The sequence below is a fragment of the Aquarana catesbeiana genome, linkage group LG04, assembly GCF_042186555.1.
Source record: "Aquarana catesbeiana isolate 2022-GZ linkage group LG04, ASM4218655v1, whole genome shotgun sequence".
Taxonomy (NCBI): Eukaryota; Metazoa; Chordata; class Amphibia; order Anura; family Ranidae; genus Aquarana; species Aquarana catesbeiana.
Window position 1 is genome coordinate 12,949,641 of NC_133327.1, and position 18,552 is coordinate 12,968,192.

The window sequence follows — 18,552 nt, forward strand, 5'->3', positions numbered from 1 at the left end:
TAGGTGAACCTGCGGCTTTGGCCTAGTCTGCGGCGTCCGGCCTCATGGACTAGGCCGAAGCTGCGGCCTTGCCTAAAAACTACTGCCCGCAGCTCTTCAGGACCGGCGCGGTGAAAAAAAAACAAAATCTAAAAAAATCGATTTGCTTAAATTTTGAATCGATTTGACCTCTCAACTCGATTCAAAATTTAAATCGATTTTTTTCCGCGAGGTATTGCAGGGTATTGCAGAGTAGTGCGGGGTATTGCAGAGTAGTGCGGGGTATTGCAGGGTATTGCAGAGTAGTGCGGGGTATTGCAGGGTATTGCAGAGTAGTGCGGGGTATTGCAGGGTATTGCAGAGTAGTGCGGGGTATTGCAGGGTATTGCAGAGTAGTGCGGGGTATTGCAGGGTATTGCAGAGCAGTGCGGGGTATTGCAGAGCAGTGCGGGGTATTGCAGAGTAGTGCGGGGTATTGCAGGGTATTGCAGAGTAGTGCGGGGTATTGCAGGGTATTGCAGAGTAGTGCGGGGTATTGCAGAGTAGTGCGGGGTATTGCAGAGTAGTGCGGGGTATTGCAGGGTATTGCAGAGTAGTGCGGGGTATTGCAGGGTATTGCAGAGTAGTGCGGGGTATTGCAGAGTAGTGCGGGGTATTGCAGGGTATTGCAGAGTAGTGCGGGGTATTGCAGAGTAGTGCGGGGTATTGCAGGGTATTGCAGAGCAGTGCGGGGTATTGCAGAGCAGTGCGGGGTATTGCAGAGCAGTGCGGGGTATTGCAGAGTAGTGCGGGGTATTGCAGGGTATTAGAATATGGCTGAGCATGGAGGGTTGGCTGAGCATGGATGGATGGATCCATGGATGTGACTGCAATTGTCACAGAGCAGTGCTGTGGGCACTACAGATCCAGCCCACAGCGCTGCTGCCATCCGATCTCTCCCCCCTCTCCTCTCGCTCTGTACCGATCGGTACACAGAGGGGAGAGAGGAACCGGCGTCATGTCTGTTTGTTTACATGTGACTGCTCCGTCATTTGACGGAGTGATCACATTGTAAACGGCCGCGATGATCCGTGGTGCGCCGGGTCCAGGTCACGGATGTTCTCGGGCGGGATTCTGGGAGGACATCACTGTACGCCCTCCCAGAGTTAAGTAACCTCCCTGCAGCCATCATTCGGCTATGGGCCGGTTGCTAAATGGTTAAGAGGGAAGTTTCAGGGAAAAAAAAATAATTTTAAATAAAAGAACTTTGAAGAAAAATAAGGGTAGCTCAGAAGTTTTTAATATTTCTACAACTACTATTATATAAAGGGTGAGTGGCGGTTCAGACTTGTGCGATGCGGGAACCCTGCAAATCCACTGTGCGTTCCCGACTCGCACGGCACTTCGCACCGCCCTATGCGATCTGCGGGGGGGTGTCAATACATTGTTTATGACACCCCCTTATTTCAGCTCACATATCGCACTGCGAACTGACAGTTCCGATGTGAATCGGATCGCATTGGGGTGTGATCTGATTTCTGGTGCGGACGGACCACAAAAAAAGGGGGTCCTGTGCGAGTTTGGCCCCGAATGCGATGCGATATATATCGGCCATACAATCTGTTTGGCTTGAAATCGCATCGCACCGACATGGCATGTGATCTGCAGTGCGGTGCAAATCACACGCGATATTATCACAGAGCGCACAAGTGGGAACCAGCACTGAGATACAATGTCAGAAGTCTTTTCTCATTTTATTAATGACAGATTCTCCTATCCATTATTATTGGGAACTAACAATTCCCTTTGATATTATTTAGGTGGAGTTTATTTCCTGGAAGGGCTGGGACAAGGGGGGGTCAGACTGTGTGTATCTTTACTCAATCCCCCCCACACACACTCTCTTTCCCCGCTCTGCCATTTGAATCTATTAGTACTAGCTTGCTGGTGTCAGATTCCAGTCAGCTCAACTCTCGCGAGCTGTGCAGAGGGTTACCGTGGTTACGCTGTGACGTCACGATAGACGGCAATGGAGAGACTCTTCCTGTGTGTGCTGGATGTGGAGGATGGCGCCTGCGCAGTACAGGGGGGGATCATCCGCCGAGGAGAACTTTCTCTACAGAACAGGTTTTTCGGCAACACACCGCGCTGCGCAAGCGCAGTACGGGGGGGGGGGGTCCTTATTTTTCCTTATTCCTTTTTGGACAAAACTCCCAGGCTGTCTCCGATCGTGTCCACTATGCGATCCATTTACAGTTTATACCAATGCTTTATATATATTATCTATCTAATTATATATAATGTGTGTGTGTATATATATATATTCGGAGTATAACACGCACACGTTTTTGTCACCCTATTTTCAGGGTGAAAGTGCGTGTTATACGCCGATAAATACGGAATGTTTCTATAATTTGTGTGTTTTCTGTTGGGACACATAAATGACATGTTTGGTGACATTATGTATAAATGATGTAATATTAATGTTGTGTACAGATAATGTAATGGGAATGGTGGGGCTCAGTCAGTGAATGTTGGAGTGATTTATATCAGATTCCATTATTAGATTTCACTCTCACCTTTTGCAATTTCCTCCTCCTTCTCTTTTTTCCCAAAACACGGGAAAAAGCATTTAAAAATGCTCCTTGCTCCGCGTTTAAACGCCCGCCACTTCCCCTTTTTTGGAGGGGTCGTAGTGTTAGGCATTTCAGCGTGCTGGTGATTCTTTGCTACCGTCCTCATTTCGCGAAAAATACTAATTTTCCAATTCTAAACAATATCAGATGATAGAAAACACGACACACAACGATCGCTTCCTCTCTGATCAAAAGACACTGAGTGACTGGCCACCAACTGACGCACACATCCTTTTATGGACTGTTGATGACATCATAGTGCAGTCCTGGCCACCAACTGCCACACACATCCTTTGATGGACTGTTGAAGACATCACAGTGCAGTCTGTTTGAAAAAAAAAAAAAAAAAAAAATGTCAACTTTATTGAGCTGAGGATTACATTTGAAAATAACAAACGGTTGAAAATTGAAATCTCTATATTTGTATAACAGCTCTGTGAGTGTCTGCACATTGGATCTAATTTTTTTTTTTTTTAAGTAATTTTTAATTACTTTCATTTTAAAGTGGATTTATTTTTAATAAGGACACCTCAATTACATTTTTGGTACAATACATAGATTGGTGAAATGATGTATAATTGGTATAAAGAGATTATTATTTTTTTTTTTTTTTTGCCCTCATGATATTTTAAATTAGTAATTATAATGGTGATTGGATGAGGATGACCAGACCAATACTCATACAGGGATCACTGCCAGGTCGCTCATTAACCACTTGCTGACCAGGCTTTTTCTGGCACTTTTTGTTTACAGTTTTTAATCAGTATTTTTGTTAGAAAATCACTTAAAACCTCTAAACAATATATGTGTATGTGTGTGTGTGTGTATATATATATATATATATATATATATATATATATATATATATATATATATATATATAATTTTTATGTCACACGGTATTTGCACAGCGGTTTTGCCAACGCAAGTGTTTTGTGAAAAAATACACTTTAATAAAAATAGAACGCATTAGTTACACCATTTTTTTTTTTTTTTGTATAACGTGAAAGATGATGTTTCACCAAGTAAATAGATACCTAACATACTTAAGGACCAAGCCTATTTTTGGCACTTGTTGTTTACAAGTTAAAATCGGTATTTTTTTGCTAGTAAATTACTTGCAACCCCAAACACACACACACATATATATATATATATATATATATATATATATATATATATATATATATATATATATATATATAATTTATATTTTAGCATAGACTGTGGAGAATAAAATGGCGGTCGTTGCAATTTTATGTCACAGGGTATTTGCGCAGCAGTCTTTCAAACGCAATTTTTTGGGAAAAAATACACTTCACTGAATTTAAAAAAAGCAACACAGTAAAGTTAGCCCAATTTTTTTGTGTATTATGAAAGATGATGTAATGCTGAGTACATAGATACCTAACATGTTACAGTATAAAATTGCGCACACTCGTGGAATGGCGACAAACTAGGGTACTCAGAAATCTTCATAGGCGACGCTTTAAAATTTTTTAACGGTTACCAGTTTAGAGTTACACAGGAGGCCTTGTGCTAGAATTATTGCTCTCACTCTGATGATTACGGTGATATCTCACATGTGTGATTTGAACACCGTTTACATTTGCGGGTGCGACTTACGTATGTGTTTTCTTTGGTGCACCCAGGGACGGGGGCACTTTACGTTTTTATTTATTTATTTATTTTTTTACACTGTCACTTTAAAAAAAAAAAATCTGATCACTTTTATTGCTGTCACAAGGAATATTAACATCCCTTGTGACAGGCAGTGACAGGTACTCTTTAGGGAGGGATCTGGGGTCAAAAGTACTTTTTTTTTTTTTTTTTTTTTTTTTTTAAGCAAAAAAAAAATGTTTTTGATCTTTCGCTTTTAATTTATTTTTTCCAGCCTGTACTGGGAGGGACATCATGATGTCACTCCGGTCCTCCAAGCCCATAGAGTCATTTAAAGAGTGTATTTTTTTTCTCAAGCGAACTGGCGGTAACGGTAATGGGGGAGGTCTCCTCCCGCCACTTCGGAAACCGGCCCAGTGGCTCATGAGCTGCTCAGACTGGTCTCATGAGAAAGCCGGCCGTCTGCTGAAAAAAACAGCACCGGGGTCACAGCTGATATCTTCAGCCATAACCCTGGTAAACCACTTGCAGACCTCAATGTACACTAATTCATCCTCAAATTGTTCTATAGGGTTGAGGTCAGGACTCTGTGCAGGCCAGTCAAGTTCCTCCACCCCAAACTCGCTCATCTATGTCTTTATGGACCTTTCTTTGAGCACTGGTCCAAATCATTTGATGGAGGGGGGATTATGGTGTGGGGTTGTTTTATAGGGGTTGGGCTTGGCCCCTTAGTTCCAGTGAAGGGAACTCTTCAGGCATCAGCATTCCAAGACATTTTGGACAAGTTCGTGCTCCCAACTACAAAGCTACACGGAGAGAGTGTAAGACACCACCCTGGGTTTGTGATCCATGCTTTTTTAACCACTTCAATGCTGGGCACTTTTACCCCCCTTCCTGCCCAGGCCAATTTTCATCTTTCAGCGCTGTTGCACTTTGAATGACAATTGCGCGGTCATACAATGCTGTACCCAAACCAAAAGGTATGGCATGGGAATGGTGGTTCTATTACGTAAAAAATATTACTGGAGCCTGAGGAGGGTTAAAACTAAACCACTAAGTATGCATCACAAATCTTCTACAAACAAAAATGTTGTGTCAATAAAACTCCAAAAAATAATCTATTCCTCGCAACACATTTTTTTTTTTTTTTTCTGAAATATTTTATTTCAATGATTTTATAGGCTCAAAAAATAAAAAAAAGCATGTACACCATTCATTTTTTTGTAATAAAACTTTTAGTTTCCGAAAGCCAGCAAGCCAGATGTGTAATGTATGATTTGATGACTAGATGTACCTAATAAACATGAATACCTCCTGATCCTAATTACTACACATTATCTGTAAAAATGTTCATATCCTACAATAAAAAAAAATCATCAGTCAAAATTACAGATTTTTTTTTTTTTTTTTTTCATTCTTTATTTAAAATGACAGATTTTCCAAATGCTTACATAAAATACATCTTGTATGATATATCTGTGGCTCTTGTCTCTGACATAATCCATTGGGGTTCAATATTGAACCCTACGAACTAAGACTTGGCCATACATAGTCGAATTTCAAAAAGAATTTTCTTTTGAAAATCAGAAAAATTTGTGCGTTTTGCGATCCGATGTTTCCGCCATTGATTTCGAAATTTGACCAACCAAGCCTTCAATTTCACCTCTTGTTGCTACAGAAAATTATTTTCGCGGTCGGGAATCTTCTTCTTTTCTTTCCGTCAAATTTTCTTGCGCATTTCTTTTTCCATTACATTTCTCGCAGGATTCTCCCATCGTTGATTAGAAAATCGTTTGTTTTTCAAAAAATTTCCTCGATTACTCAAATTCGAAGGCCGCACGAAAATCAGCTGTTTCTGCAGCCCCACTAACGGTGCGAAATACGAACGAAGATTCTTAGAAAAGATTTTCGAAAGAAAATCCTTTAGAAATTCGACCCATGTATGGCAGGCGTCACAATACTTTTGGTAATATAGTGTGTGTGCGGCCGCGGTTCGCAGTTCCGGTGAGTTTCTATACACCGATTCAGGTCTGAATTTTTGCCTGAATTCGCACCTAAACCGGACCCAAAGACGCACAGGACCCGTCTGCAATCCGGGCCCTGGACCTGTGTGAACCGTCTCCATTGAGAGCCGGTCACACTCGCCTGTCATGGGAATTGGATGTGGGGAAAGCTGCATCCAAATCACATAAGTGTGAACCCAGTCTCAGCCTAAAAAAAATTGAGCATGTGCCGTATTTATTCGATGCTCTGGGTTGCCGATGATGATAAACGGCACCACAACGAACCAAATGTATGATAATGTGTATGTTCCCGTAATGTACTATTGTGAAAACGTGTGACTAGGTCCATATGGGGCTAACCATGAATAGGCTCCCTCAATGCGTGAAAACACACGTGTGCTGAGGTAATGTATAGTCTGTATCCGCCGTATGGCCAGCTTCACCTATACACTATGCGGTAATGTGTGTGTCATGATGTATTTGTACTAAATGGAACCACAATGCACTAAAGCAACCCATCGCCAACGTACTATCCATATACTGCGTTGGCAAACATGGCGCAGGTGTGTTTTCTGGGCTGGTGTGCACCACGCGATTGCCGCCTTTATGTCAGGGGTTATATGTCAGAGCAGTGGAGGCTGCTGTTTTGGTTTGTTTTTTTTATTGGGGGGGGGGGGGGCGATCCGGCACTTACCCCATCTGGGTGGCGGCTGCACCAAGGAGGATCGGCGGGGATGGCCGGGATCCTGAAGGTAAGAGAGATCCACAAATACTGACCTACATATGCCGATTAGTGTGAGAGATTCGAGACTGTGAATGAAAGGTGATCGACAGCTGGGCACAATGGCGGCATTTAATGGGCACAGTGGCTGCATTTGATGGCACAGTGGCTGCATTTGATGGCACAGTGGCTGCATTTGATGGCACAGTGGCTGCATTTAATGGGCACAGTGGCTGCATTTAATGGGCACAGTGGCGGCATTTGATGGCACAGTGGCTGCATTTAATGGGCACAGTGGCTGCATATGATGGCACAATGGCGGCTTTTAATGGGCACAGTGGCTGCATATGATGGCACAATGGCGGCATATGATGGGCACAGTGGCTGCATTTGATGGGCACAGTGGCTGCATTTGATGGGCACAGTGGCTGCATTTGATGGGCACAGTGGCTGCATTTGATGGGCAGAGTGGCTGCATATGATGGGCAGAGTGGCTGCACTTGATGGGCACAGTGGCTGCACTTGATGGGCACAGTGGCTGCATTTGATGGGCACAGTGGCTGCATTTGATGGGCATAGTGGCTGCACTTGATGGGCACAGTGGCTGCATTTGATGGGCACAGTGGCTGCATATGATGGGCACAGTGGCGGCATTTGATGGGTACCGTGGCTGTATTTGATGGGCACAGTGAGGCTGCAATTTTTGTTTTGTTTTTTTTCTTTATTTTTCATTTTGTTTGAGATATCAAACATCACCATAGCAACTTTATTGCACACTGTTGCTAGGATACGGCGCCAAACCAGCCCCCCCATGACCGAGCAGGAGATTCGACAGGGCAGGCGTGGCTATGGAGATCACGTGCCTCCAGCAGGGCGGGGAGAAGAACGGGTTCCTCCCATCGGCTCGATAGCGGCTCGTTTGCCGCTAGGTATGACGTCATGTCTCCACGCCCCCTTGTACGGGGAGCTCCGGCTGGGGTGACATGGAGGAGAGCGGAGGGGGAGAGCGGACCGGCCGAGGGGAACCGTGAGAGCGGTGAGAACCCCACCGATACCGAGCGGAGTGCTAGAATACCGACCGCTATATCCCCGCACTGTACACCCAGTGATCACCCCCCATCTACTCATATCTAATACACCTACCCACCCCCCTGTACACCTACCTACCCCCATCTACACCTACCTACCCCTCTATACATCTACCTACCCCCCTCTATACATCTACCTACCCCCCTCTATACATCTACCTACCCCCCCCTATACATCTACCTACCCCCCCCTATACATCTACCTACCCCCCCCCCTATACATCTACCTACCCCCCTATACTCCTACCTACCCCTCTATACACCTACCTACCCCCATCTCATATCTAATACACCTACCTACCCCCCCTATACATCTACCTACCCCCCTATACTCCTACCTCCCCCCTATACTCCTACCTACCCACCCATACTCCTACCTACCCACCCTATACACCTACCTACCCCCATCTACTCATATCTAATACTCCTACCTACCCCCCCATACAACTACCTACCCCCCTGTACTCCTACCTACCCCTCCTATACTCCTACCTACCCCCCTATACACCTACCTACCCCCCTTATACACCTACCCACCCATACTCCTACCTACTCCCCCCCCCCCCCTATACACCTACCTACCCCCCCTATACAACTACTGACACCCATATAGACCTACCTACACCGATATACACCTACTGACCCCCAAATATATTTCTTGAACTCTCCCTATACATCCCCTCATATGTCATCTGACCCCCCCCTCCCGCCAATATATTGCCAAACCCTTATATATATATCTATATCTCCCCATCCTATATACCTACTGACCTCTCCGTGCACTCACTGACCTCCAGTACATGTTCTAACCCCTTCTATACCTTTCCCAACACATCCCCCCCCCCCCCCCCCCCATATTTATCTACTGATCTCCATCAGAACTGCTGATCTCCCTATACACACCTACTGACCTCTCCATACATCTCCTGATCACCCCCCCTCCCCCATACACCTGCTGTACATCCCCCAACCCCCTGTACATCTCCTGACCTCCATATACACCTACTGGTTCCCCCTCTACATTTACTGACCCCCAATATATCTATTAACTTCCCTATACACCCCATTAAATCTACTCACCTCCCTATAGACCTGCTGACCCCCTTTACATCTTCTAACTTCTCATGTACCTCTCCCAACCTTCTATACACCTACTTACCTTCCTATACCTCTCCTGACCTCCCCATGCACCTACTGACCCCCCAATATATCTATTCATCTCCCTATACATCTACAGGTTCTCCTCTACATTTATTGACCCCCAATATATCTGTTGACCTCCATAAACCCCTACTGACCTCCCAATACATCTGATCACCCCCCCCCCCAATACACCTGTTGACCCCCAACCCCCTATACATCTCCTAATCTCCTTGTATATCTACTGGTTCCCCTATACATTTACTGACCCCCAATATATCTATTGACTTCCCTATACATCTCCTGAACCTCATTAAATCTACTGACCTCCCTATACATCTACTGTTTCTCCTCTACATTTACTTGACCCCCAATAAATGTATAGACCTCCCTATACACCTACTGACCTCCCCATATATCTCCTACTCACCCCTCCTGTGCCTCTCCCAACCCCCCTTATTCATGTATTGACCTCCCTGTACATCTCCTGACTTCCCAATACACCTGCTGGTTCCCCTCTACGTTTACTGACCCTCAATATATCTGTTGTTCTCCCTATACATCTCTTAAACCCCATTATATCTACTGGCCTCCGTAGACACCCGCTGAACCCCAGTACATCTTCTGACCCCCCCCTGTACCTCTCCTGACCTCCCTATATACCTACTGGTTCCCCTCTACATTTACTGACCCCCAATATATCTGTTGTCCTCCCTATACATCTCTTAAACCCCCATTATATCTACTGACCTCCCTATACACCAGCTGAACCCCAGTACATCTTCTGACCCCCCCCCCCCGTACCTCTCCTGACCTCCCTATATACCTACTGGTTCCCCTCTACATTTACTGACCCCCAATATATCTATTGACTTCCCTATACATCTGCCGAACCCCATTAAATCTACTGACCTCCCTATACACCTACTGACTCCTCGTGTACCTCTCCCAACCCCCTATATACCTACTTACCTTCCTATACATCTCCTGACTTCCCTATGCACCTACTGGTTCCCCTCTACATTTACTGACCCCAATATATTTGTTGGCCTCCCTGTAAATCTCCTGAACTCCTTTTATATCTACTGACCTCCCTATACACTCGCTGACCCCCAGTACATCTTCTGACCCCTTTTTATACCTCTCCCAACCCCCCCAATATAACTACTTATCTCCCTATACACCTCCTGACCTCTCCATACATCTCCTGATCACCCCCCCTCCCCCCAATACACCTGCTGAACCCCCTATACATCTCCTGACCTCCCTGTATACCTACTGGTTCTCCTCTACATTTTCTTGACCCCCAATAGATCTATTGACCTCCCTTTACATCTTCTGAACCTCATTAAATCTACTGACCTCCCTTTACATCTCCTGACCTCCTTATAAACCCGCTGACCCCCTGTACATCTTTTGACTCCTCCTGTACCTCTCCCAACCCCCTACACACCTACTTGCCTTCCTATACATCTCCTGACCTCCCCATGCCCCTACTGACCCCCAACTTATTTATTGATCTCCCTATATATATCTACTGATTCCTCTCTACATTTATTGATCCCCAATATATCTGTTGACCTCCCAGTACATCTTCTGACCCCTTCTATACCTCTCCCAACCCCCCCCTCCATTCACTTACTGATCTGCAATATAGCGATTGATCTCCCTATACACCTACTGACCTCTCCTTCATACATCTCCTGATCACCCCCCTCCTGTACCTCTCCCAACCCCCCTATACACCTACTTACCTTCCTATACATCTCCTGACATCCCCATGCCCCTACTGACCCCCAACATATCTATTTCTTTCCCTATACATCGTATTCCCCTCTAATTTCATTGACTCCCAGTACATCTTCTGACCCCTTCTATACCTCTCCCAACCCCCCCCCCCCCCCAATTCACCTACTGATCTGCAATATATATCAATTGATCTCCCTATACACCTACTGATCTCTTCTTCATACATCTCCTGATACCCCCCCCCCCCCCCAATACGCCTGCTGACCCCTTCTGTACCTCTCCCAACCCCCTATACTCCTACTTCTTTTCCTATACATCTCCTGACCTCCCTATGCACCTACTGACCCCCAATAGATCTGTTAGTCTCCCTATAAATCTGCTGACCTCCCTATACATCTACTGACCACCCCCCCCCCCCCCCCCATACATCTTCTTTATATCTTTCTCCTCCTTCTCATGTGTGTGCTCTATGCAGGTGTGTGGATTCCCTATGCCGTCTGTGTCTCCCGTCGCCCACACACTGCCGTCACTGCGATCCTGAACACAACATGGAGGCCAACCTGCAGAAGAGGAAGGAGAGCCGCAAGGCGCTGCGGATTAAAGTCATCAGTATGGGCAATGCCGAAGTAGGCAAGGTAGGAACGGGGGGTAAGACTCTGAGCTAGAGTTGCCACCTCATCCCTTTAACCACTTGACAACTGGGCACTTAAACCCCCCTTCCTAACCAGACCAATTTTCAGCTTTTGGTGCTCTCACACTTTGAATGACAATTACTCAGTCATGCAACACTGTACCCATATGAAAATTTTTGTCCTTTTTTTTCACACAAATAGAGCTTTCTTTTGTTGGTATTTAATCACCTCTGGGTTTTTTTATTTTTTGCGCTATAAATCAAAAAAGACTGAAAATTCGATTAAAAAAAAAAATTCTTTGTTTCTGTTGAAATTGATGGCACCATGTGGCAGAGTATTGGCACCATGTGGCAGAGTATTGGCACCATGTGGCAGAGTATTGGCACCATGTGGCAGAGTATTGGCACCGTATTGGCACAGTATTGGCAGTGTATTGGCACAGTGTTGCACCATGTGGCAGAGTATTGGCAGTGTATTGGCACAGTGTTGCACCATGTTGCAGAGTATTGGCAGTGTATTGGCACAGCGTTGCACCATGTTGCAGAGTATTGGCAGTGTATTGGCACAGCGTTGCACCATGTTGCAGAGTATTGGCAGTGTATTGGCACAGCGTTGCACCATGTTGCAGAGTATTGGCAGTGTATTGGCACAGCGTTGCACTATGTTGCAGAGTATTGGCACAGTGTTGCACCATGTTGCAGAGTATTACATTGAGCAGCGCTCTGGGCACTAAACATCCCGCCCACAGCGCTGCTGCCATCTCTCCAGAACCCCCCCCGCACTGTACCGATCGGTACACAGAGGGGAGGGAGGAACCGGCGTCATGACGTGACGCCGGTTTGTTTACATGTGATCACTCCGTCATTTGACGGAATGATCACGTGGTAAACAGCAGCGATCAGCGGCTATTTACCGTGATCCATGAGGACCCGGCGGTCACGGATGTTCCCGGGTGCACACCCCAGGGGGAGCGCGGGAGCAACAATCTGGAATGACGTCCCACGGACATCCACCCAGAATAAGCCAACCGCGCTGTTGCCGTCTTTCGGCAATGGCCCAGTCGGCAAGTGGTTAAAGACAGTTAGACATCAAAGAAATCCTGCCGCATTCCAAAAATATTTGCCTTTATTCAATAAAGTGTCATCCAAAATACAGGTCACAGCAGAGTGGAACAAAGCTTAGGCTCTCTTTCACTGAAGACTAAGGGGCCGGAGCACACCAATACACATTGCATAGGCGTGTGCCGCTGTGCTCCTGATCAGGAAGTCGGTCCAACGCAATGATGTCCAGATGGCTAGAGGAGCTAAGTGCAAATAGATAAAGTGGCTGAAGGAAACCGGAGATCAAAAGCAGTGAGATCCATAAAAAAAAAAAAGTGAAATTTATTTATTTATTTTTTTTTTTAATGAAAAATGTTTGACAGTTGTCTTTGACTCATTGTCGCCCACTTAGGCTTTATAAGTGTGTGTGACTATGTTGTATTTTGGAAGCAGTCAGTAGGTGGAGCTCTTGGTTCTTTTTCAAATGTTTCCTAGTAAAAAGATACACTAAAGTTAATTTTTTTGACACCTAAATGTAATTTATTACCCAATTATTAGGTAGAATATATAAAAGACGACATTGTGGTGAGTAAATAGATACCCAACATGTCAAACCTTAAAGCGCTGCTCTAGGCTCCTTCAGAAAAAATTAAGTCAGCAGCTACAATTACTGTAGCTGTTGACTTTTTTTTAATATAAAGACACTTAACCTGTCCACGAATCCAGGGGTGCTTTCACCCAGGACAATTTTTCAATCGGTTCTCTGGTGCTGCCGCCGCCATCTCAGCTAAGGGAAACCAGGAGTGAAGCCTTGCAGCTTCACTGCCGGCTCCCTACTACGCATGCGAATGGCGGGGGAAGGAGGAGGGAGGCCGAACTTCCGGCTGAGTTCTCCATGGCAATGTCAGCTGGAAGTGGGAGCGAGTACCTGTCAAAACCAGGTACCCCCCCAAATGTGGCAGCGGGAAGGCAAGCTAGCGGAGCTTCCCCTTTTAGGTGGAGCGCCGCTTTAGAATTGCGTGTGGCCATGAAACGGTGAAAAACTTCAGTACCCTATTTTTTTTTTTTCATAGGCAACACTTCAAAACCCCCACAGGTCTTTAGTTTAGAATTACGAAGGAGCTCTGGTGCGATACTTATTGCTCTCCAGCGTCAGCAGTGACTATATAACATGTGTAGGACAATCGCCGTTTTCCTATGTAGAGGCCCAACACATCATGCGTGTGGGGACTGCACTGGTAATCAGGACACTGATAAACAGTGACCTTCTTATCAGTTTAGATGTCCCTTTCACACAGGCTGATTATTGGCTCTCCTTTCGTGCTGTCAGCATGAGGAAAGGATTGCTGATAACCAGGTTATGTTTACAATGTGATTGGACAAAGATGATCACATGGTAAAGGGCCGCTGTGATTGGCCCTTTATCCTGATCTATGATCAGCTGTGTCCTATGACTACCCACCGAGAACTGGTCGGCCGCTCTGTAGCTGTCGGCAAGTGGTTAAAAATTAAAAAAAAAAAATCGCAGAGCCTTAAATTTTTCCTCGAAAATGCAGTAATGTGACAGGTTGGGTCCAGGGTCTTCTTCCTTCCAGAATGCAGTGCGGAAGGGGCCTCCTTCTTCACTTGTGCATGTTGGTCTCTGATGACGCGATCGCTTCCTATTGGCTGGGTCCACACAGGGTTCTGAATTTTAGAGGGGCCCTCAATTTCAAACGACGACTTCATGATATCCGGATGCGAGAATTGACAACAAGACGAGTTGTTAGGCCTGGAACACCTGTCTCCACTACCAGAAGGGGTGTCGCGGAGGGTCACATGATGATGGTGGGTTCCGGGTAAGTAAAATAGTGCGTGTGGGTGGGACCAGGAGGTTTTATTGTTGCAAGTCCAGTAGAGGGGGCAGGGAAGCCTGTAGTTGGTCTGTTGAGAGTTGCAAAAAAAAAAAAAATTTAAGAAAATGTACAGTACTTACCTTTTCAAGGGATCTTCAATCTGGTCTCCATGTCCTTTCCCTCCATTACTGAATAGTCCAGAATGGTGCTCTCTGCAGGCAATGACTATCAGTGCGGTCCAAACGAGGATCGTTTTTAAGGGCAGAAGGATTTGGATTCATAGGGAGCTGTCCCTTTTGTCATAAGATAACCAGTGTACAGATTGCTTAGACTAGTGTGATAAATGTGTGGAATTGTTGGTATTGATATTTTCATATAAAAATGTGTTGTAAAAGTTGTACATTGGTTTTTGTGCATCAGATAAACAGGCTTAGTGATGGTATCCTGGTATGTCGTAGTTTTTACAACCTGGAATGTGGCGGGGGGGGGGGGGACGGTGTTGGTTATTCCTCTGTCCCCTGTCGCCTGGTATACTCGGTTATTGAATAGTTTCCGGCTGCTGTGTACACCGACTTGTCCTGACACATTCACCACCATTCACTAAAACACAATCCTATTCTTCTGTTACAGAAAAATTCCTCTCAAGTCATAGATAAAGAAAGTGCTTGTGTTATAGAGGGTGGTATTAATATTTTTCATAGAAGTAGTAATAATATTATTATTGTTATTAATAATATTTTATTCTATTTAAAGTTTTTTTGTTAAATTTAAATAGAACAAAATTTCTAACTGAAATTTTCAGTTTGTTTGCGCCCCCCCAAAAAATTTTGAGCACCAGCCGCCACTGCTCTACCTAGTGTCTACGTCCTGAGAGCCCTCTGGCGTCTATATCCAGTATTTACATCCTATGTGCCCTTTAGCTTCTACAGTCTGAGTGACCCCTGGTGTCTTTGCCTAGAGAAGTCTTTCTCAACCTTTTCAACACAGAGGAACCCTTGAAATAACTTAACGGTCTCGGGGAACCCCTGCTGAAAATTCCTAGATCTACAACTCAGGATACATTAGTGTGATGATCAGTGGGAAGAATTCTCCTTACACTTGTGGCCATTGGGAAGAATTCCCCCCTTACAGATAGCTAAAAGGATCCATGGTGTCAGTGGGAACTTATCTGAGAGGCAGAAATTGCTCAAGGAACCCCTAAGAACCCTTTTGAGGAACCCTAGTTGAGAAACCCTGGCCTAGAGTCTAAGCCTTGAGCGCCCCCTAGTGTCTGACCCCTGTGTCATCCATCTGATAAACCATATTGGATCTGTAATGATTAGAGAAAGATCCCTCTGCTTTCTCTCTATGTATTATTCATATCATTGCTTTTTAGCAGGAATGGCATCCACTCTGCCAAGATTAAACTCTTTCCATTTACCGAAACTTTTGTTCTTCATCTGCATTATTTACAGAGCGGGATGTTTTATCTGAATTATTTAATTGTAGGCTTTCATGCTGCTTTCATCCTAAGGCTATACATTTCCTAGGAAAGGGAAACCCTCATGTTTTCAACTAGTAAATATTTTCAGTGAGAGAGTTAAAGTTACTTACAGATCACTATTAATGTGGCTGTCACATTTTGTACTGGCTGTTACAGTGCATCCGCAAACTATTCACAGCACTTCACTTTTTCCACATTTTATGTTACATCCTTATTCCAAAATGGGTTAAATTCATTATTTCCTTTTTAAAACTCTACAAACAATACCCCATAATGACAACTTGAAAGAAGTTTGTTTGAAATCTTTGCAAATTTAATAAAAATCAAAAATAACGTGTACATAAGTATTTCACAGCCTTTGCCATGACACTCAAAATTGAACTCAGGTGCCTCCTGTTTCCACTGATAATTCTTGAGATGTTTCTACAACTTGATTGGAGTCCACCTGTGGTAAATTCAGTTGATAGGACATGATTTGGAAAGCCACACACCTGTCTATATAAGGTCCCACAGTTAGAAGTGCATGTCAGAGCACAAACCAAGCCATGAAGTCCAAGGAATTGTCTGTAGACCTCCGAGACAGGATTGTATGGAGGCACAGATCTGGGGAAGGGTACAGAAACATTTCTGCAGCATTGGAACCCAATGAGCACAGTGGCCTCCATCATCTATAAATGGAAGAAGTTTAAAACCACCAGGACTCTTCCTAGAACGGGCCGCCCGGCCAAACTGAGTGATCGGGGGAGAAGGGCCTTAGTCAGGGAGGTGACCAAGAACCCGATGGTTCCTCTGTAAAAACTCCAGCGTTTCTCTGTGGAGAAAGGAGAACCTTCCAGAAGAACAACCATCTCTGCATCACACCCACCAATCAGGCCTGTATGGTCAAGTGGCCAGACGGAAGCCACTCCTCAGTAAAAGGCACATGACAGCCCACCTGGAATTTTCCACAAGGCACCTGAAGGACTATCAGACCATGAGAAACAAAATTCTCTGGTCTGATGAAACAAAGATTGAACTCTTTGGCCTGTATGGCAAGCGTCGTGTCTGGGGGAAACCAGGCACCACTCATCACCTGGCCAATACCATCCCTACAGTGAAGCATGGTGGCGGCAGCATCATGCTGTGGGGATGTTTTTCAGTGGCAGAAACTGGGAGACTAGTCAGGATCGAGGGAAAGATGAATGCAGTAGAGACATCCTTGATGAAAACCTGCTCCAGAGTGCTCTGGACCTCAGACTGGGGCGACAACCCTAAGCACACAGCCAAGATAATAAAGGAGTGGCTACGGGACAACTCTGTGAATGTCCTTGAGTGGCCCAGCCAGACCCCAGACTTTAACCCGAGAGAGATCTGAAAATGGCTGTGCACCGATGCTCCCCATCCAACCTGATGGAGCTTGAGAGGTCCTGCAATGAAGAATGGGAGAAACTGCCCAAAAATAGGTGTGCCAAGCATGTAGCATCATACTCAAAAAGACTTGAGGCTGGAATTGGTGCCAAAACTGCTTCAACAAAGTATTGAGCAAAGGCTGTGAATACTTATGTACATGGGATTTATTTTTCATGTTTTATTTTGCAAAGATATCAAACAAACTTCATTCACGTTGTCATTATGGGGTATTGTTTGTAGAATTTTGAGGAAAATAATGAATTTAATCCATTTTGGAATAAGGTTGTAACATCATAAAATGTGGAAAAAATGAAGCGCTGTGAATTTTAAAGCCCAACTCCGGGTTCGACAGCCCATCCCCTGTTCCTCAGTTGCCCCCTCCTCTGCTTAATAGAAGCAACCCAATTGCCCCAGCCTTCTGTCCAGTTCTACTTTGACACCGTATTAAATCCAAAAACAAACCCTTATTATATTGCCAATTCTTAGATGTGATGGCTGCATTAGTTTTATTTTTTAGGCTTTCTTTCTCATTAATTTCATCTGTTGATACAGCCAGTAAGTCTATTGTTTTTCGAACAAGCTCTCCAGCAGAATGTATCAGTTACATGAAAGAGACAAACTATTTTTAACGTTGGTGGGGGTGCTTATAATGATCAGCTTTTATTTATTTAAACCTTTATCCCAAAGGAATGTTTGCTGTAACTGATTATTAAGTGTTAGGTGGAGTTTGGGTTCAATTTGTAAGTGTATCTAAATCGGCTACTACATCCAACACTCCCCTCCCCCCCCAGACTGACAATGCTGCTCTCCAGAGGTGCCCCCTGTGCTCCTTTATCCAGGGTGGGGGCGCTCTAATACATGAGGTGTGTTACTGGCCAGATAACCAGGAAAACAGAGGGAAGAATGCCTAAAAAAGAAAACGAATGCAGCCATCACATCTATTGATTGGTAAGCTGCAATATATTACATTTTTGGTTTTGGGTTTAATACCACTTTACCTACTTGCCCACCAGGCCTTTTCTGGTACTTTTTGTTTACAAGTTTAAATCAGTATTTTATTTACTGGAAAATTACTTAGAACCCACAAATATTATATATTTTTTTAGCAGAGACCCTAGAGAATAAAATGGCGATCGTTGCAATATTTTATGTCACACTGTATTTTAGCAGCGGTCTTTCAAATGCAATTTTTTGGGAAAACATACACCTTTTAAGAATGGTAATGCAAAAAAAAAAAAAAAATACAATAATATAACCC

At 44.5% G+C, this 18,552-nt stretch overlaps 1 protein-coding gene across 1 annotated transcript in view; it reads left to right on the top strand.

The window, feature by feature from the left end:
* Positions 1-7,793: 7,793 nt before the first annotated feature.
* DNAJC27 (DnaJ heat shock protein family (Hsp40) member C27) overlaps positions 7,794-18,552 on the top strand; it is a 57,658-nt gene continuing 46,899 nt past the window's right edge. The window contains exons 1-2 of the mRNA XM_073624846.1: positions 7,794-7,974; positions 11,391-11,550. Coding sequence (XP_073480947.1) covers positions 11,464-11,550 — 87 coding nt within the window. The 5' untranslated portion in view covers positions 7,794-7,974; positions 11,391-11,463. The remainder of the gene's footprint in view (positions 7,975-11,390; positions 11,551-18,552) is intronic.